At 41.3% G+C, this 21,100-nt stretch overlaps 1 protein-coding gene across 3 annotated transcripts; it reads left to right on the top strand.

The window, feature by feature from the left end:
• Window positions 1-106: 106 nt before the first annotated feature.
• EIF2S2 (eukaryotic translation initiation factor 2 subunit beta) lies at window positions 107-19,887 on the top strand. Of its 3 annotated transcripts, none has more exons than XM_035006138.1 (9): window positions 107-316; window positions 5,510-5,687; window positions 7,161-7,264; window positions 11,940-12,075; window positions 12,710-12,810; window positions 13,656-13,804; window positions 16,453-16,509; window positions 18,699-18,784; window positions 19,407-19,887. In XM_035006138.1, the coding sequence occupies exons 1-9, from the start codon at window positions 302-304 to the stop codon at window positions 19,580-19,582; spliced, it is 1,002 nt and encodes a 333-aa protein (XP_034862029.1). In that variant the 5' UTR covers window positions 107-301; the 3' UTR covers window positions 19,583-19,887. The 3 variants fall into 3 exon arrangements, with proteins under 3 accessions (XP_034862029.1, XP_034862030.1, XP_034862028.1); XM_035006139.1 differs by lacking the exons at window positions 107-316; window positions 19,407-19,887 and adding exons at window positions 371-1,068; window positions 19,265-19,400; XM_035006137.1 differs by lacking the exon at window positions 107-316 and adding an exon at window positions 646-1,068.
• The last annotated feature ends 1,213 nt before the right edge of the window (window positions 19,888-21,100 follow it).

The following is a 21,100-nucleotide window of genomic DNA, read 5'->3' as shown; positions in this document are numbered from 1 at the left end:
AGTGCCCGCCTCTTCTGGGCGGACTACAAGTCCCGGCTTGCCTGCCGCCGCGCCGTCCCCTGGTAACTCGCGCCAGACGGAGCGCTCCAGAGCGGTTCCTCCGTGCGCCTGCGCCTTGGCAGGCTCTGCGCAGGCGTATTTCCAACGCCTGGGAGGAGAGGGCGGGGTGTCGTTCCCTTTAGCTGATGCAAGAGCCTAGTGCGGTGGTAGGAGCAGTGTCGGTAGGAGCAGTGCAGCCCGCGGGGCCTGGGGCTGACCCGTCCGACTTCCCGTCCGTGCCGAGCCCACTCGAGCCGCAGCCATGTCCGGGGACGAGGTGAGGGCCTGAGCCTGGTTCTAGGGCGAAGGACTGAGGCGGAGAGTCTAACCCACCCCGGTGTGGGAGACCGGGTCTGCGGCCTAGCGGCCGGCCGCCGCCATGTGGGGCCCCCGGGCCTAAGCGGCTGGGAGCGATAGAGCCGGTGAGGACTTCGGAGCCGCGGGCCTGGTCGCGCCCGGCTCTCCTCAGGGTGGCGGCGCCGAGGCCTACGTCCTCCTGTGGCCGGCGTTTCCGGAATTTTGAGCTCGTTGAGCCGCCCTCCCAGAAGGGGGCTTGAATGCCCGGGTAATGCCCCAAAAGAACGAGATTGGGGCTGCCGACCCCTGCATTCCTTTCGATTTGACAGTGCGTCTCCAACTCTCCTCGCTGGGCGCCGGAGTGGTGAAAGGAGCCTCCCTCAGCTCCGGCGGAGCGCCCTCGTTCAACTTTGCAGGCTGGCTTGTCCTGGCCGGTATCCGCCCTTATTCTCATCTTGAGCATTATAGGGGTGAGGGAGATAGGACGGAGGAAAAGACCCTTCAGCCTCAAAAAGTGACTCACCTCGGAAAGTTTTAGGGCGGGAGTCCCTGAGCCTCCCTGAACAGAGAGCTCACAGCGACGTGAGCGGGAAGATCGGGCTGCGAAGCTGGCTGGATCTTTTTCCACCGTCGTGCTTGTACTTCAGCAAATTTTCTCAAATCCTTTTTAGCCAGATTTGTACCCGTTCATGTAAAATCAAACGGCTTAAAATGAAATTTCATTTAAGTGCCGTAAGTATTGACTGAGGGAAAGCTACAGCTTACCGGCCAGGTCTCCCCGCCAAAAAAAAAAAAAGCTCTTGAATTTATAATTCACTTTGTAAATATTGGGGTGCTTGGCCTATAGCGCCTTGGAGAGGAGGAGGAGGAGGAAAAAAATCTAGGCTTCCTCGAGCGTTGGTTTTTTTAGGTAGACCCTGAACGATGCTTAGAATTTCCACAGTAGTGGAAAGGCCTGATCACAGGGTAGAGGGAGTGGTTAAGAAGGCAAGTACATGTGCTCACGGAAAGGATATTCTCCAGTTTGCTTAGAGTTAATTCCATTGAGATGTAAGTGGTGGCTAATTCCTGGAGGGATTTGAAGACCAAATTAAGGAATTTGGACTTTATTCTGGAGGAGGCAACTCCAGTCTCACATTTGATTTTCACAATAACTATGTAAAATTGGTATCATTGTTGTTATGCCCATTTTAGAGATGAGAGAACTGAGGCTTAGAGAGTTGTATGATGCCCATGGTTAAATAGTAAGTGGCGGAGCCAGTAGTAGAATTCCAGATCTGTGCAGTATTGCCTCCATCTAGGTAACTGGGAAGCTCTTGCTCTGTTAGATAAACGGAGTCTAAATGAAGTAGGTGGTTCTTGCTTGGAGGTCATGCTCTGAACTCCAAGACATTGCTCTGGCCACTGTATTTCAGAAGTTCTGAGAGTGGCAGTGTTTCATGCTTGTTTCTTTTCTACCCATTTTCTCAGCTTTTCATAAACTTTAACAGTGCCTATGTAGGTCTGTGGGGTACTATTCTGTGTATGGGGTTTATGGTAAAGTACAAGTGTTGTAAGGGAGTTAAGAGATCTACTAGTAGCTACAGGAGAAGAAATAGGGCCATTTCAACATAGCGATTTGGGGAGCTGGAGGATTCAGTTTTAGCAGTGGGATCAAGTTTTGAAGGAAGTGGAATGTGAATAAATTATTGAAGGGTGAACAAGATTTTGCCAGCAAAAAATGGCAGAACCAGCATTCCAGCAGAGGGCTTTGGAAGCCAGTAAAGTAGTAAGCAGCTTAACGCTTCACAGGTCTACCAGTCCAACTTCATTTTATAGGCAGGAAACTAGGGCCTAGGAAGGTTAACTTGCCCAAGATCACACAGCAAGTTAGTGGGACTAGAAACTCAGCCTTTGGCTTCAACTCTGGAGGTATGTGCAGGGTCTGGTTCCTCTAGTACTATTGACTAGATTAGTATTCTTAGGCCAGTCTTTAACTTCTGACTACTTTACAGACATGCAAGGATCAAGTGAAAAGTTGTTCATGGAAATTATTTATAAACCGCCAGGGTCTCCCCAAGAGTAGAAGTTCTGGGCTAGGATAGAGGGTTAAAGAACCTGTTTTTTTCCCTATTTTCTTCACATTTCCTTCTTTCTTTAAACACTTTATTGATGTATAATTGATATAAAATAAACTGCATACATTTCTTTTAAAACCTAGTAAGTAAGCCAGAAACTCACCAAAATATAACTTTTTTTAACCTAGTGGAACACCATGACCTTTAAAAAGCAGTGTTATAGAATTCTGGAAAAATATCCTAATCTGCAGGCATTCATTATTTTTCAGACCATTTTTTTTAGTGCTATCAGTAGCTAAGATTACTGCTTATTACTAGGCCCCATTTACAGGGTGTCAGAACCATTAGGTTTTCACACAACATGGTAGGATGTTTTACAAAAGAAGCTTTAAACTTAAAAAAAGTTTCTGATTAAAAATGGAATGTGTGTGGGGCGCCTCGGTGGCTCAGTTGGTTAAACGACTGCCTTCAGCTCAGGTCATGATCCTGGAGTCCCGAGGACGGGGTTGAGTCCCACAGAGTCCCACATCGGGCTCCCTGCTCAGCAGGGAGTCTGCTTCTCCAGCTGACCCTCCCCTTTCCCATGCTCTCTCTCCCTCATTTTCTCTCTCAAATAAATAAAATCTTTAAAAAAAAAAAAAATGGAATGTGTGTTGTACAGAGTTTACAAAGCACAGAAGAATACAAAGAAATAAAAATCTCCCAGGATCCCATCACCCACGGATGACAATATTTAGCATTTGTTCTCACCTTGCTTCTCTAGGTTCTTCTGTAACTAACACTTGCCTCCTGGGTGTGGTGTGGCCATAAAGTTATCTTGGGTAAATTCTGATGGATGAGAGTAGGTTACCACTTTCATGAAGCATTTTAGCATTCTCCAACCCAACCCAACCTGGAAAGTTGAAAGTGGGAAGCTGTTTTTGAAAGCTTTGTTGTGGACTTAAAAAAAAAAAAAAGCTCAAGAGAGTCTGTGGTTTTTCCTAAGTGTACTGTCAGCAACTATTTGCTTCTCAAACCAAACTAGTCTCATAAAACATTTTGAATGTAATAATTTGTAAGTCAGACATGAAAATCTTTAAAAAAAAAAAAAAAGGCAAAATCATTTTTTTTACTCAGGACTGACATGGCCTTGTATTTTGGAGGAGTCCTGCTCTGGGCACCACTTTGGGATCCCTGGTTTCCTTATATTTAAACTCTACTTTCCTATGTGGTTTGAGTATATGAGGCACTGACTTTATGTGTTAAGTATCCAGAGACAGTAACTGAGAGAGATGTAATTACTTCAGTATATAATTCCTGCATGTTTATTACTCTTTACAAGGCTATAAGCAAACTGTTTGCCTGTACACTTAAGTATAAATGCTATTCAGAGGGTAAGAAGACAACTGTGGTGCTGTCCTCTGATTTAAGAATCCCTCCTATCTTTGGTCTGTCTTGCTGAATAATAGTTAAAAGATAATTAATATTCCAGGGAACTTGATACTTGGGGAAGAATGCAATAAATTGTAAGCCCTGCCAGACAACCAAATTTCTAGTGCCTAGTATGCTGTCCTTTTGCCAAATCTCCGTTTTCAGTAAATGAGGATAAACTGGATACCTCCCTGGAATAGATCGCAACATTCCATGTACAGTGACCCAGGACCTAATAGATTAGCCATGGGGAACTTCCTCCTGTTTCTCCTATTTTATTTTTTCTTTATTTATTTTTTATATCTTCTTTAAGTTTGCTCAGTAATGTTCTTCAGACTGACTGCATTTCAGAATTACTCATTTGCTACACAATTAAATCTTTGTGAGGGTGGCAGAGGAAATCTTTGAAATGAGGCTGTATCAATTTCCAGAATGTTTTGCAGAGCCTTCTTTATTGGGTGAGGACGATATCTACCCTACCTTATTACAGACCCTAGTTTGGTTTCAGTGTAGCTCAATTTCTCTAATGTACTTGGGTCATAAAGAGATGTAAGTAAATTGGAATCAATTTGGGGAATTTTTTTTGAGAGTTTCAAGATACGTCTTGGAAATTTAATCAACCTGAGTTGATGAAATTTCAGTGATAGGAATCAAGAGATATCATGCTTTGTCAGAACTATAAAGCATTACATAAATTATAATAATTGCTAACATTCATTGAGTACTTTTGTGCCAGGCACTGTGCGAAGTGTTTTATATTTAATTACTCATTTAATCCTCCCAATAACATTATTAGGTTTGTTTTTGGTTCCACTACTAATCTCCATTTTATAAATGAGGCAAGAATTTATCTGGAGTAACACAAGTAAGTGCCAGAGTGGATTTGAATTCAGTCAGTTGGACTCCAGACTTGTGCTTTCAAATACTTCTCTGTCACTCAGATCATTGGGCAAAATCCTAAATTTAAGCATGGTAGAATTTGGACAAAGATTGGTAAGGGCGTAGAGAAAAATACTTGGGACTTGAATCCAATTCTGCTTGACTTCAAAGACCTCTTTACATTGTACCAGGCATCTATTCTATATGTTGTTAAACTGTTGTGTCTAAAATAATGATCGATATTTTTTTCCAAGAGATCAGTGTGCACAAGTTGTTTATAAATTAGTTCAGTTTTTCACTTACTCTCTAGTGGACATTAGATTTAAAATAACTAAGAAAACTTAATGTTCCGGAAACAAAAAGCAAAATAAAAGGTGGTATGGAAGTTTCTCTTACTCAGAGATTTGCTATAGGAAGGGTTGCTGATGGATTTTCTTAAAGATTTGTCTGAACTGGGGGGGGGGGGGGCAGTTCTTGTTTTAATTTTTTATCAGGTCAGGTCTCCTGGCATAGCAACCCCAGGTTACCAGCCGTAAATAAAGTCTCCAAATTTGCTTGTGAAATTTAAAAGTGAAGTTGCAGTATCTTGTAGAATTTACAAATTTCAAGACACGTGCATGTGTTTCCGAACCATACCCCTCCCCCACCCCTTTACTAATAAGGGAAGGTTGTTGGATGGACTTTTTGTTTGTGTTTGTAAAATTCTTTTTGGTACTTTAATGCACCATCTATTGTACTTTCAAGCGTATACTTTTTGAGTATACAACATTTGGAATGTGAGTGTCTTTAAAAACAATCACTTGGTTGCTTTTTCTTTTTTTAAACAGATGATTTTTGATCCTACTATGAGCAAGAAGAAAAAGAAGAAGAAGAAGCCTTTTATGTTAGATGAGGAAGGGGATGCCCAGACAGAAGAAACCCAGTCCTCAGAAACAAAAGAAGTAGAACCAGAGCCAACTGAGGATAAAGATGTAGAAGCTGATGAAGAGGACAGTAGGAAAAAGGGTGAGTTGTAGATATGAAAGAGTCAGTGATGTCCTATGAGACCTGATTCTCTTCTGTGAGTGTTTTGGATTTTGTGCACAGTGACCTCTCAGCCTGGTAAGTGAAGTTGAGGCTATCAGTATGTTGTGTGCACTGGATCTTGCCAGATTTCTGATAGACTTGTTCCAGAGAAATTCCTACCAAATCCACAAGTTGCAGAGATGACAAAACCTCATCATTTCAGGCCTGGTTTTTCCAGTCTAACCTGTCAGGTCTCTTCCAGTTTTAACTGTAGTTGTATTTGAGTGTAGGCAGAAAGACATTGGAGCAAAATAGGCAGTTTTGTATCTTAGCAAACCTGAGAATCTATAAAAAGATTAAAATTATAGCCTAAAATGTTTGGATTTAGACACCAGCGTTAGTTATTCCCTCTTGTGCTCTAACATAGACACCATTTGATTACTAGAAATAAGTGATGCAATAAACATGATTCATGTCTAGTGAACATAAGACACTGCTGGCGATGGGGAGAACTGACAGTCGTTGAGCATCTAATCTAGCATGTGCTAAGCATCTTGTACATGTTTTTAAAAAAACGTGAAAAGTAAGACATTCTTGTAATAAGACAAAATGAATTCATAAACAGCTCCTTGAAAAACTTTGTAGCAGAGGGATCCTAAAATATTCTTAGTGTACAATAGGGCAGGACAAGTGGAAGACTTATTGAATAAACCCATTATTACTAATGGTGGATAAAGTTTCAAATTGTAGCCTTTTTTTAACAAATGTCATATACTTTATAAGGCCCTTTGTTGATTGATTTTAGTAACAATGAGCTAACCAGTAGGATTTAGATGAAAAAAGTATAGCACCTTAGTAGCCAGTAGGGAGATAGGTAAGCCAGTAAGTACCTTTGTTGGAGTAACAGAAGGTTCTTTCAAGACACTTAGGGGGGCACTTAAAACCCAGTTGGGGGATAGGCTTAGAGAAGGCTTCTTGGTGGTAGTTACTTCTAACCAAGATCCAGTGAGATGAAGATAAGTGCAATATGAGAGGGCCGACAGGAGGCTTAGGTAAGAGACCACACACACTACACTAAGAAGTGGAAGTAGTTTAGTTGGACTGGAACCAGAAATTAAGGGTTGGTAGATGAGAGGGTAGGCAGAAATGGAGAGAGAAAACTAGAGACCCTTAGAAATTGTGTTAGAACTCTGACTTTGCCATAAGAATAATGAGGCATGGTATGGTCAGATTACTAAGTAAATATTCCCAACATGGTCCCCTAACCAGGATTTTCCTACAAAGCTTTGACTTGACCTGCCATTGAGTTTTTCAGAACCATAACCTTAGGTTGTAGAGATACCACTGTACTAACTAATATCCAGTCTCTCTGTTCTGGTGACTTGACTAATCAATAGCTGAAATGTTGGTTTAACTCTGTTTGTGCTGTACTTTCTGCTAGTTGTTAATACTCTTAATTATCTGTCTTTTTAGATGCTTCTGATGATTTAGATGACTTGAACTTCTTTAATCAGAAGAAAAAGAAGAAAAAAACAAAAAAGATATTTGATATTGATGAAGCTGAAGAAGGTGTAAAGGTAGTATTGCTTTCTTATTGAAGGTAAAATTTGACCTCTCGAAAGGTTGCTAATAGCTGATGTTTCTTTTTGTCTTGTCTCAATAGCTTTGCTTTTGTTATTAAGTACTTGATCAGTGTTAAGGTCATTTTCTTGGGAGTGTGTCTGACTAGGTATCTTAAAGGGATTAAACAGTTTAAAGGAATATAAGTTGAGTTTTACACATTGTATTGCAGTGCCATTAAGATGATTACAAAATGCCCTTGGTCATTAACCACACTGAGATTGGCTGAGGAGAGCTATTTCTGTAAATGAGAAATCCTGTGGAGCATATGTTCATATGGTTTCTTCTTTTTTTTTTTTTTTTAAGATTTTATTTATTTATTTGACAGAGACACAGTGAGAGAGGGAACACAAGCAGGGGGAGTGGGAAAGGGAGAAGCAGGCTCCTGGCTGAGCAGGGAGCCCGATGTGGGGCTCGATCCCAGGACCCCAGGATCATGACCTGAGCCAAAGGCAGACGCTTAACAACTGAGTCACCCAGGCGCCCCGTATGGTTTCTTCTGTTAGACTTTTGGTAGCATGTTGAAGATACAAACTTACGCATGTTCCTTTAAGCAGCAAAAAATGAACCCCAGCTTGTGATGGTTGGTGGCTGATGATTTTATGGCCTGTAGGAGAACAGGAGCATTTAGGCTGGTATTTTGGGGTTCTTTTGTCTTTTAGGGACATGAGGCCCTGTGATTACCTTGTTACTGGATCAGTTTCCAATATAAATATCTCAAAATTCTTCTGAACAAGGATGGGTAAATAGGTGGGTAGGTGGGTAAATAGTAGGAGGATGGATCAAGAAGGAGCTGCAAGTCTGTTATTCCCTTATTTAGAGCTACTATTTTAAAGACCCTGTCCAGGAATCCTGAGCAGAGCCCACACATCTATTTCAAAAATCCAGGGTAATAGCAATTTTATGTATATACAAGTGAGAAGGAGCAAGCATGAGAACACACATACACATGTATTAAGTGTCCCGTTTTATGCTTTCTACCCCAATTTTTCTTTGGTAAATAGTTTATTTGCTCAAACTCAAGTAAATAAGGTGTGTCTCACATGTAATAGGAAATGTATACAGTAATTTGTTCAGTTTTGGAAACAATGTCACAATTTTGATAGCTTGGTTAATTCAGCAAATATGTATTGGTAATTACAGTGAGTCAGGCATTGTGTGCTAATTGCTAAGGTACTGAAATGAATAAGATATTTTTCCTTTTCAGAGATTATTTTAGTTCAGGAATAATTTAGACTCCTTTAGAACAAGATGATTTTACCTGGATTTACCTATTCTCTCCCTGTTTGGGGATTCTCTTCTCTTCCTACTGTTGTAGGGAAACTGTGAAAGAAATATTCAGATTATACTGAACAGAAGAAGTTTAAATATCCTATCCTGGGTAACAAGGTGACATACCAGATGTGCTACAGAAGGTCTTGGTTAACAAGGTTTTGTTGGTCAGTTCCTCTAGTAGCTTTTGTCCTGAAGAGTCACTTATAAGCTCTGCTCCTACTAAGTGTTTAAATACTTTTTTCTCTACTATTGAAGGCATAACATAGCTTGTTATTACAAGTATCTTCATCAGGCAAGGCAAGGAGTTTAACTCAAAACTAAAGTGTTTTTAAGATTCTGGGTGTTGGGTTACTCGTCCACCTGAATTTTCAGACCATCACAGGGCTTTTGAAAAATCTTGAAAAACACTCTGCCGTTTTCTTTGTTTCACTGGGTCTTTGCCTCAGTTTGGAAGTAGATCTGGCTGGAATGAAGTAAATAGTATAGGACTAGAAATTAGCTGTTGTGTGCTAATTTGTATCAGTATATCTAAGTTTCTCGTTTAATGACTGTCATTTTAGAGACTAAATATCTGCTTTCTCATGTATGTGTTATTCAGCTACTACACATGAGCTGATTGGTTTTTGATGGCCAAATGTGGCATTGAGGCTACATAGCTGGATTTGGGATCTCAAGGCTGAGTGTCATACTCCCAGCTATTCCAGTTTTTCTGCTAAGATTTATGAAATTACAGTGGCCAATGTCAGAGTTTTTCAGGATGTAGGCATATAAAAATAGATGTTGATAAGGTAATATTGACAGCATACTTGAGGGTAGGAAGCCGGATAAGCTGGTGAAAAGGATGGAGACATTAGAAGACTAGAGACTGAGACTGGCCTTTTCTGATCTTCTGGGGTGTGTATGACTCATTTCTAATGCCCTGTTTACATCCATAACTATAGCAGCCAATCTTAGGATCAAGCTGTACCTTGTCTCCAACCATTCATCAGGTGACTGTAATTCTCTGGATTCTGCCTTTTCCCTCTTTCATGATGTCATCTGTTGAAATGATGCCCAAAGACCTCTTCACAATCTGGTGCCAACTGACTGTGGCATAATTAAAAAATAAATAGGGCGCCTGGGTGGCTCAGTTGGTTAAGCGACTGCCTTCGGCTCAGGTCATGATCCTGGAGTCCCTGGATCGAGTCCCGCATCGGGCTCCCTGCTCGGCAGGGAGCCTGCTTCTCCCTCTCCCGCTCCCCCCTCTTGTGCTCTCTCTCTCTCTCTCTCTCACTCTCTCTCTCAAATAAATAAATAAAATCTTTTTTAAAAAAAAATAAATAAATATTTGGTCTTTGTCCCCAGTTCCTGGCACACAGCTTCTAAAACCCGTGGCATCTCTGGAGTGATAAAAGTATCGTTTTTAGAGATGACTAGTGGCTGGGAGCCCCTGGATAGCTTTAGGGTGGGGGACTGGTTGTCAGAAAGATTAAGCTGTGATGAGAGGATTGGAACTTTCACATTCACACTCCTCCAGGGAAAGGGACTGGAGATTGAGTTCAGCCACCAATGGGCAATGATTTAATCCTGCCTACATAATGAAACCTCCATAAAAACCCTTCAACGGCGGGGGTTAGAGAGCTTCAGGGTTAGTGAACACTAACTGTTGGGCGAGTGGTATAACCAGAGAAGGCTCTGCACCTGCCTCCCTCCCCCCCCCTTTTTTTTGCTCTATGCATCTCTTCCTTTTGGCTGTTACTGAATTGTATCCTTATCATAAACTGGTAATAGTTAAGTGTTTTTCTGAGTCTGAGTCGTTCTAGCAGATTATTAAATGGGGGGGCGGTGTTCTGAATTTGTAGTCAAGTCAGACTAAGTGTGGGTAAGACATGGGGACCCTGTGCTTGGGACAATCTTGTGAGACTGAGCCATTAAACCTGTGGAATCTGTCACTGAGTCTGAGTAGTGTCAGAATTGAATTGAATCGTAGGTCACCTAGTTAGTGTCAGAGAGTTGGACAATAGCTGTGGGAAAAAAACATGTATTTGGTGTCAGGAGGAAAAATGGCTCCCATTGATTGCATCAGAATACTTAGAAACTTCTTTAAAATACTCCTAAACCCTGTTCCTGCTAAAGATTGTCAACCAAAAGATACAGGAATCTTTCTTTTTTTTTCCTTAAGATTTTATTTGTTTTAGTGAAAGAGAGAGACCACATGAGCGGGAGGGACAGAGGGAGAGAGAGAAAATCTCAAGCAGACTCTGCACTGAGTGCACATCCCAGTGCAGGGCTCGATCTCACGACCCCAAGATCACAACCTGAGCCGAAACCAAGAGTCAGATGCTCAACCAACTGTGTCACTGAGATGCCCTGATACAGGAATCTTTTAAAGATTCGCAGGTGATTATGACAGTGGCCTGGTTTGGAAACATGGGCAATAATTACAAGATCTCAAGGCTGATGGATAAAATAAAGGAAAAGATGCCACAAAAGTGTCTTAAAGAGGGATGCCTGGCTGACTCAGGAGAACATGTGACTCTTGATCTCAGGGTTGTGAGTTCAAGCCCCACATTGGGTGTGGAGCCTCTAAAAAACAAGGTATCTTAAAGAACTTCCAGTTTAAATGACAGACTTTATTTTTAATTTTTTTTTTTAAGATTTTATTTATTTATTTGAGAGTGAGCAAGAGAGAGAGCACAGAGAGAGAAGGAGAAGCAGAGTCCCCGCTGAGCAGGGAGCCAGATGCGAGGCTCCATCCCAGGACCCTGAGATCATGACCTGAGCCAAAGGCAGACGCTTAACTGACTGATCCACCCAGGCGCCCCTATTTATTTGGTTTTTATTTTTATTTTTTTTAAAGATTTTATTTATTTGACAGACAGCGAGAGAGGGAACACAAGCAGGGGGAGTGGGAGAGAGGAGAAGTAGGCCTTCTGCTGAGACCCCAATGCAGGGCTTGATCCCAGGACTCTGGGATCATGACCTGAGCCGAAGGCAGACGCTTAATGACTGAGCCAACCAGGTGCCCTTATTTATTTGTTTTTTAAAGATTTTATTTATTTGAGAGAGGGCACAAGTGGGGAGAGGGGCAGAGGGAGAGGGAGAAGCAGACTCCACACTGAGCACAGAGCCTGACGCAGGGCTCGATACTAGAACCCCGAGATCATGACCTAGGCTGAAGTAAGATGCTTAACTGACTCAGCCACCCAGGTGCCCCTAAATGACAGACTTTCTAAGCCAGTTTGGTTCACTTGTGAGAGACATTGCTTATCTATAACTTCAATTGTGAATATGTTTTCCTCCAAAATGATGTCAGCCATGTCATTTAAAAAAAATAGTCCTAGTATCAAAATGTTGATTCTTATCTCAATTTCTTAGGATCTTAAGATTGAAAGTGATATTCAAGAACCAGCTGAACCAGAGGATGACCTTGACATTATGCTTGGCAATAAAAAGAAGAAAAAGAAGAATGTTAAGTTCCCAGATGAGGATGAAATACTAGAGAAAGATGAAGGTAATATTGGGGCTCAGCAGCTCATTTCTAGGTTACTCAAAACTTTGGCCTGGTCTCTTTGATGACCTTTCTTATTTTTCCCTTCTCCTTATTTCCAGTGCCTGATAATGGAAACTGAAAGGAAAGGGTATCTAACTTGATAATGACAGTTCAAGATTTCATGGAGAAAAATTTGGCAGTTGGGATTACACTAACTGTAACTGTTTAAATGGGTTTTTTTTTTGGTTAAAAGTGCTGTTTTATTCTAAGTGCTAAAGTTCTTTAGAGAACTTTAGTGTAGTTAGCAGATGGATTTTTTAATGGATGTGGATGTTTCTTAAGCACTTCAAAACATCTGGACTTTTTTTGTCTAATTATCCCAGTGCATTATGTTATCTTGTGTTTGTTAAATCAAGAAATAATTCAGTGTGTCTGTTACCACAAATTCCTAGAGAGGTCTCTGTTAAGGGTTATTTATGAAAGTTGTAACATCCCTGTCTTGAAGAAGTACTAGGTTGGTTGTGAGCCTTGATGCTTTTATGCGGAAGGGAAGACAAATGTCTTTGAAGCTTTCATTTCTCTAGATCTGTGTCCGCCCCCCACCCTCACTTTGTTACTGCCTACCCCTCATTCTTATGGTCTTTATTATCTGTAGCTTTAGAAGATGAAGACAGCAAAAAAGATGATGGTATCTCATTCAGTAACCAGACAGGTCCTGCTTGGGCGGGCTCAGAAAGAGACTACACATATGAGGAGGTAAGATAAATTCTGTTATGAAAAAGGGCTAAGATGTTCACTCAAATTCAAAGAAGAGCAAGATCTTTATTTACTTATTTTTTAATATTTGAGAGCACGAGAGAGAGCATGCACAGTGTGGGGGGCGGAGAGGCAGAGAGAAAGAGAACCTCCAGCAGACTCCCCGCTGAGTGCGGAGCCCGGGCTCCATCTCATGACCCTGAGATCATGACCTGAGTCAAAATCAAGAGTCGGATGCTTAACCGACTGAGCTACCCAGGCGCACCTGAAGAGCAAGATCTTTATACTGAATTGGAAGGGCCATTGAAGAACAGATCCTGAAACAGACCCAGAGAGGTCACAGAATTAGTGCAGTGTTGCCAGATACCCTCAAATGCCCAGAGTTCAGCAATCATAATGGTATTCACTGTTCCATCTGAATCCATGAACTTCTGAGGACATGGAGCCCCTTAATTGAGAGAGCAGTATAGAGGAAGGGGGTGACTAATTTAGGGCCAGTCAAGTTTATTTGGGCTTTCTTGAATCATACTTTTCCACGTATCACATACTTTCCCTAGAAACAGCAAAATTAGTAGGGCTCCTTCATTCAACTTTGAACTGAGTATTGCTGAGCATCCCTAATTGACCAGATCCTGGTTGAGAATTGAGTCCTGCTCTTAAGGCAATGCCAGAACACGTAGTGATAAGTGTGTGTGTTTAGCAAAAAGTGTGTATGTGCTGCTAAAGCGAGCACTGTTTAGCAAAAAGTGATGTTTGCTTTGCTTGAAGGTAAAACAGAGTGAGTGGGAATTTTATACTGCTGCTATTAGTAAGAATGTATGTGAATACCAATTGTTTCTCTATAGCTACTGAATCGAGTATTCAACATTATGAGGGAAAAGAATCCAGATATGGTTGCTGGAGAGAAAAGGAAATTTGTCATGAAACCTCCACAGGTTGTCCGAGTAGGAACAAAGAAAACTTCTTTTGTCAACTTTACAGATATCTGTAAACTGTAAGTTGGTTAATGGAGAGTCCTCCACCCCAAATACCAGATACTCCATGGGGGCTATGTTAAATGTCCTTATTGTGCACTTTGTTGCAGGTAGAAGGAAAGATTGCACAAGTGTCGGGGTTGGTTTGAGGGAGGTCACAGTTTAAGTCTGTCAGTTCTTCCTGTTCTAGGGCTCAGGGCTTGCTTTATCAGGCATCCAGAGGTGAGAGAAGCCAACTCATGCTGACCCATGAGAGTGGATCTTAACCAGATGGGAGGGAAGAGGGAGGAGGTTGAATGTAGTCCTCAGACAGGAGCCTGGGGAGCCCAGGGAGGTGGAAAAACTCATTAGGCTGGGGTGGGCCTGCCAAACTGCAAATGTGAACTCCGGGACAGCAGCTTTATTTGGTGTGCCTCTTCTTTGAACGGTCATTGCCAAGACCTGGTCCGTGAGATTTTAGCTTTCTTTCTTTTTTTTTTTTTTTTTAAAGATTTTATTTATTTATTTGACAGAGAAAGACCGCGAGAGAGGGAACACAAGCAGGGGGAGTGGGAGAGGGAGAAGCAGGCTTCCCGCTGAGCAGGGAGCCTGATGCGGGGCTCAATCCCAGGACCCTGGGATCATGACCTGAGCCAAAGGCAGACACTTAACTGAGCCACCCAGGCGCCCCATGAGATTTCAGCTTTCTTAATGATCACCTCCCATGTGTATCTCACCCCCAGGTCATGTTCTGGGCCTGGCACTTCTCATAGCTCAGCTGCATCTTTTCTGACAGGCTCTTTAGGGCAACTGACCTTATTTATCTACTTTTTGTTACTCAGTTTCATAAATGATACATGCTTATTGCAGATAAAAGGCAAAACAGTGATGAACAAAAAAGAGAATAAACACTATAAATTCTACCACCCTGAGATAATCACTTGTTTTCATTATAGGCATTACTTAAAAGGTTTTAGACTTTTGGCTGATGACAACAGTAGTATATTCTTACTGTAGAAAAACTAGAAAATACAGACATGCTAAAGAAAATGAAAAATCATCTCTAAGTCCACCATTAAGAGATAATCATAATACTTTTATGTTTAGTATTGTGCATGTAGATATTTTTAAATAAATTAGTATCATACTGGTTTTCAACAGAATTTTCTCTTAATATATCACAAAACTTTTACCCATGTCATTAAGTAGTCTTCAGAAATGTTTTGAGTAGCAACACGTTTTAACAGTTCCTTAGTTGGATATGGTTGCTTCCGAGTTTTCATGATCAGTGGCAAAGCTTTAGGAAACATCCTAATAGACGTATCTTGACAGTAACTCAGAATAGAGCCTTAGGGCAAATTCCCAAAATGGAACTGCCAAGTGAAAAGGAATGGGTTATTTTCATGGCAGATGTTGGCAAATTGCTTTCCAGAAAGCTCCTACCAATTTATACTCCCACTAGCAATGTAGGAGTTTACCTTTCTATTATATTTTCACCAACCCTCACTTACTACACTTTGGGAAAGAATAACTTTTAAAATTGTAGTAGTACCTGGTTATTGGAACAAGTTCAAACAATGCCAAGTAAATAGAATTATTTTTTAGAAAAGATTTGTTTTAGAGAGAGAGAGAAGAGTGTGCATGCGGCGGAGAGGAGCAGAAGCAGAGGGAGAAGGGAAGCCGACTCCCTGACAATGTGGGGCTTGATCCCAGGACCCTGAGATCATGATGTGAGCTGAAAGCAAGAGTCAGATGCTTAACTGATTAAGCCATCCAGATGCCCCCCAAGTGAATAATATTAAAAAGTTTAAATACTGAATGGCATTGCTCTGTATTTGCTTTTTCCTATGTGTACTTTGGCAGGGGAGGGTATTTAGAGACCTGCCTTGTTCTAAAAGCAGGATAGAATAGATGTACCAAAACTTATTTAACTGCTCCTCACTTGTGAATATTTAAGCTGTTTTCAGTTTTTCTGCTCTTGTGGTACCATGAGGTATTTCTCTATATATTGTTCCCCTTTTTTTGGTAATGAAGATTTTCAAAAAGGAAATACATAGGGATTGGCAGAACAAACAGCCAAGTGTCCCATTGCCTAGGTTTCTTGTATTTTGACCTGTTGACACATGTGCATCAGATCTTTTTCTTCTTTAAAGGTTTTATTTTTTATTTATGTTTTTAGAAAGGGAGAGGGAGAATCCCAAGCAGGTTCCATGCCTAGCAGGGAGCTCGATGCGGGGCTCAGTCTCACAACCCTGAGATCGTGACCTGAGCTGAAATCAAGAGTCGGACACTTAATCCTGAGCCACCCAGGCACTCCCAGATTTTTTTCTTTAAAAAGAGGGTTTTACCGTTACAATCAAGGACATCTATGTATCTGTTTCTGATTCTTTCACCTTCCTTCTCAGAGAAAGAGGTTAACCTCTAAAGTTGGTGTTTACCTTTCCTGAACATGTTTCTAGACATTTACTCAACATGTATGTATTTATAAATAACATGTTGCTTTATGGGCTGTAAAATGTAAATAAATGGTATCTATATCTTTATTTCAGGGTTTGATGAGCTAGGCACTAAAAATCACCAAATAGTTGAGTAATTACAGATAAAAACAATGAGCAGGATGGTTTTTTTTTAGATAATCGGTAAGATTTCCAGTGAAGGATAAAGCTTATATATTTCACTTTCTTTTTAGATTACATCGTCAGCCCAAACATCTCCTTGCATTTTTATTGGCTGAATTGGGTACAAGGTAAGAAGCTATATCCACACTTATATACAATTATAGATAGTAGTACTGGATGTTTCAGAGGAACTTCTCATAACTTGAAAAGGGTACATAACATAACAACCTTAGAAAAAACTTTCACAAAAAAAAAAAAAAAGAAAAACAAAAAACATTCACAGAATGCTAATTAGAGGAACTTTTAGGCCAGTGAGGGAGGGAAATCGTTTGAGAGCTTAGCTGCTTAGGAATAGGGAACAGAGTTAAAAGTGGCTCATCCATACAGGCCTGCTGGTGTTCCTGTCATTAGAATTCTTGGGTCGTCTTATGGATCAAATATTAGACTTCCGAGGAAACCATTTTCTTAGGTCAGAATTTATTTTCTAAATTGTTAATAGGCTATCAAAGAAATAGGCTGACAAATGGCATGGGATTTGAAAACATTGAAAAGGGATCTATAATTAGTTCCTTGTCTTCAGGGCTCACGTGTTGAAGGCACCAAGCCAGTCCATCCCCATTCAGGGAGACCAGTATCCCACGGAGCCCATCCTAATGAGCATGACCATAAGTACCAGGAATCCAAAAGTCCCTTTAAAAATAAGTAACCTAGACTTAGAGCATGATAATGGTGAGTAACACATACTGAGTGCCTGCTGTATGCCAGGTACTGTGCCAAGCACTTTTAGGGGTACTGTCTCAGTCGTTAATAATAGTCCCATGAACTGTAAGTGGAAATTAGTACTACCCGTCTTACAGGTTTGGAAACAGTGAGTTGGTCACATAGCTAGCATAGTCAAGATAGTAAACTCAGCTCTGCCTGTCTCTAGAGCTTGAGCTCTTAAAAGGCTTATAGAGATAACTAAGGTGTCTTGCTGTCTTCCTACTCAAAAGTCTTCCTATTTAAACTCAGTTTGTTGGAACTGACTACACTCACTGTGGGGTTAAGGAGTAATTTATTTGACTAGTGGTAGATATGTAGACTGTTGTAGAAGAATGTTTCAAATGTAAACTTGTTACACTATTCTTAACTTGCATAAACTAATGAAGGAATAAAAACTAGCGGTGTCCTACTTCTCAGAATAATTTAGTTTTTGTAGAGGTGGGATTGTTGTAACCAGTGAACTTATGGTCAGTGGGCTATTATGGGGTTGTTGAGAAAATTCAGTATCTTTTGACAGTGAATGGAAAAAATTTTCCTACATCAAGCATTAGAATCACCGTAGCTTGGAGATTAAGGGTTACAGTCCATGGAGGATAATAAAGCTTTATAGTTAAAGGAGAATCACAGGAGAGGTTCTTTAAAAAGTCAGTTTTATGAGATGCAAAACAAATATAAATTTAATGCTACCTGGCTGAATTTTGTTGTTTGACTTTGTGATTTGTAACATGATAACGTCTAGGGCAAAGCTTTACCTTATCAAAAGTGCTCGTCAGCACCACTGACAACATGCGACCTGTGATTTCAACTGTACTTCTTTATTGGTAACAGCTTTATAGAGATACAGTTCACACATCGAAATGTACGAATGGTTTTTAGTATGTTGACATAGTTGAACAACCATTACTGTAACCCATTTTAGCATATTTTCATCAACTCAATGACTGAATCAAAACATTTGGTGCTTAGAATTTTTAAAGATATAGTTCCCTTCCTGGTTTTTTTTTTAAGATTTTATTTATTTATTTGCGAGAGAGAGAATGAGAGACAGAGAGCACGAGAGGGAGGAGGTTCAGAGGGAGAAGCAGACTCCCCGCTGAGCAGGGAGCCCGACGTGGGACTCGATCCCGGGACTCCAGGATCATGACCTGAGCCGAAGGCAGTCGCTTAACAGACTGAGCCACCCAGGCGCCCTCCCTTCCTGTTTTTATATAGACCCCCCCTCACTGCCTTGTACATGCTATACATTCAGTAGAAGTGTCTTTTTTCCCTTGTTGGATGAATAAGCTATCACACACAGTTAAGGAATCAATTTGTTAGACTTAATCATAAATCTAATTATGTCACTGGAGATGTAATTGGTTGAAATTGGATTCAGTGTTAGGAAATAGTACGTCATCAGGCACCAACTACTTAAAAATAAATTCTGAAAAATCAGGTAGTGTAACACTGCTCCTAGAACTTGTCCTATGCCATTGAATATATTTTAAATAGGCTCTGGAATTTGGTTTCTTACAGGAAACAATAATAATGGAGATACTTTTCTTTTCTCTCGTAGTGGTTCTATAGATGGTAATAATCAACTTGTAATCAAAGGAAGATTCCAACAGAAACAGATAGAAAATGTTTTGAGAAGATATATCAGTAAGTGTATAATTTAATTACATCATTCTGAAATGTTCTCAATCAGACTATAGTATTTTGGGGGAGATCTACAGGTTTTTTAATGAAGCTAGAAAGGCTGGCCTTCGCCTTCAAAGATGAGGGAAAATGATGGGAAGATGGGACAACTACTCTTGGTAGCTGCTTACAGGTACAGAGAAGAAAGGTTTTGATTCCTTAAGGCCCAGCAGATCAAGGATGCTGCTTGGTTCTAGGCTGAAGGCCAAGTCAGGGAAATCTCTTAGCAATCAGGCTTGGCCTGCCTTTTATCATCTTCCTAATCACTTAAAATTGGCAGGTGTATTCCCACCTAGGAAAGCTAATGAGTTCTGAGTGGCTCTCCTGTAGATAGAACCAGGAATGGCATCTGGCAAGCATCCCTGCCTCCTTGGAGTCTTTTTTCAAACCTTGGTTTAGTACCTGAAGCATCACAGCAAACAGCTTGTGTCTTTTTATCCCTAGAATATCTAAGTTAAGCTAAAGCTTTCCCTGGTCTCGGTGCCAGCCTGGGCTTGTGGAGTTCATGGTAGAAGATGTTTCAGAGGGAAGAAACCTCTGGCTCACTGCAGCCGCCAGGTAATTCTGTATGTTGCTTTTCCTGCAGAGGAATACGTTACCTGTCACACGTGCCGATCACCGGACACAATCCTGCAAAAGGACACCCGACTCTATTTCTTACAGTGCGAAACTTGTCATTCTCGATGCTCTGTTGCCAGCATCAAAACCGGCTTCCAGGCTGTCACAGGCAAGCGAGCACAGCTCCGTGCCAAAGCTAACTAATTGGCTGGCCACCACCGATTTTGCAAAGTGTGTTGTGGAGATTTGGCTGGACAGGTTTACCATCAGAGTGGACCTACCACTGTATTAAAAAACAAGATAGAAAAGCTGCCAGGTTCTTTGGCGTGTGGCTGGTTGCTCTGAAATCCTTGCAAGATGCCAATGCTCAAGCTGTTGACATACTCATTGCCTACTTTAACAACTGTCAGAAAAACGGGATGGGGTAAGGCGGTGCTTTTTTAAAATCGTTCATAGACTTATGTAAAATGCAAGATAAATTAAAGTTATTATAACAGTGATCCTTTCAATTTGCTTTGTCCTTCAGTTTTCTATAAAAATTATGCTTAATGAATTCAGCAAAAACAGTTGGTGCCTGGCCTCTGGTGAGGTCTCTATATCCTCATCCTGAGAAACCAGCCATTGGCAGGTGCTTCAGCTGGGCAGCTGTTTGTCTTCTCAGCTTGTCTCGAGATAAAGCTTCACGTGAGAGGGTGGTTGGAACAGGAGATCTGGGAGGACAGCCTGTTTTCAGTGTCCAGGGAAAGATTACATAGATTATTTGAATTCCTTTACTTAGGTGAGGATTGTTGCTACTACCTCACTGCCAAGTCCTCCAGCTGTTACCACGTGAGGGGAACACAAGGTGCTGGGTTCCCTCCCTCCCTCCGAATTTTTCTTTCTTCTACTGGCCACTAAAAAAAATCTTAGGAATAAAGTCTTTACGTATGTCTTGTAACCAGCACACTGAGAAAAACCCTAGTTGGGCGTCTGTTGGTGAGGAAGCAGTGCGGCATGTCGTACCACACAGAACCGAGCAAACTATGATGCTAGAGAAAGCTTTTCTTTTCCCCAGCTTCAGTTCTGCGTTTGAAAAGACCCACTACAAATGCTTTTCTGTTTCCTATATTAAAAGTAGCTTCAGTGTGACCATGAGAAACCAAGAGGTGATGGTGCTCTTGGTGCCTCGAGTTCTGCCGCCTGATGATCTGGCTGAAAGGCTGTTTCTCCATTCAGCACAGGGAGAAAGATCATTTCATGTGTTTGCTGTGATCTGCCTAGCACATGACGGTAAGGGCATAACGCTGCTCCTCACAGTCTCGATGGCTAAGTGGCCCCAGGAGCCGTCGCTTAGCCCTCAATGTCTTAACCATGTTTTTTTTAATCACTGTGACTCTTAAAGTACAGGCCAAGTGTTGGCCATGAAGTGCTGGACGGAGCAGAGTAGTCCCTCGACCAAGTAGGTCCCAGGGAGACCACACACTGGCTGAGCTGCCACCACTGCCCTGATGAACTCAACTGTTTATGATGCCGTCTTTTTTGTTATCTACGCCCACACAATTCCCAGTGTCCGATGTTACTACGTGAATAAAGCAAGGATTAGTGCCTCTTGTGTAATTAGCACTCCATTGCTTTTGTGTGTATCTATGGGTTTCATTCGTTTCTTTTTACTTTAGTGGGACCCCTTAGGGAAGACGGGATTTTACCATTTTGCCTGTGTGACAGGTTGGCACACAATTGTTG

The sequence above is a fragment of the Mirounga leonina genome, unplaced genomic scaffold (genome assembly GCF_011800145.1).
Source record: "Mirounga leonina isolate KUSES-001 unplaced genomic scaffold, KU_Mleo_1.0 Mir_150, whole genome shotgun sequence".
NCBI classification, from domain to species: Eukaryota; Metazoa; Chordata; class Mammalia; order Carnivora; family Phocidae; genus Mirounga; species Mirounga leonina.
The sequence above is the reverse complement of the archived record's forward strand: the minus strand, read 5'-3'. Positions and strand labels throughout refer to the sequence as shown.

Coding starts and splice junctions, on each gene's coding strand:
- EIF2S2 (XM_035006137.1), top strand. CDS start 1,048: ATGAAATTTCATTTAAGTGCC. Junction 5,688..7,160: donor AGAGGACAGTAGGAAAAAGG/GTGAGTTGTAGA, acceptor CTGTCTTTTTAG/ATGCTTCTGATGATTTAGAT. Junction 18,785..19,406: donor TGTTTTGAGAAGATATATCA/GTAAGTGTATAA, acceptor CTTTTCCTGCAG/AGGAATACGTTACCTGTCAC.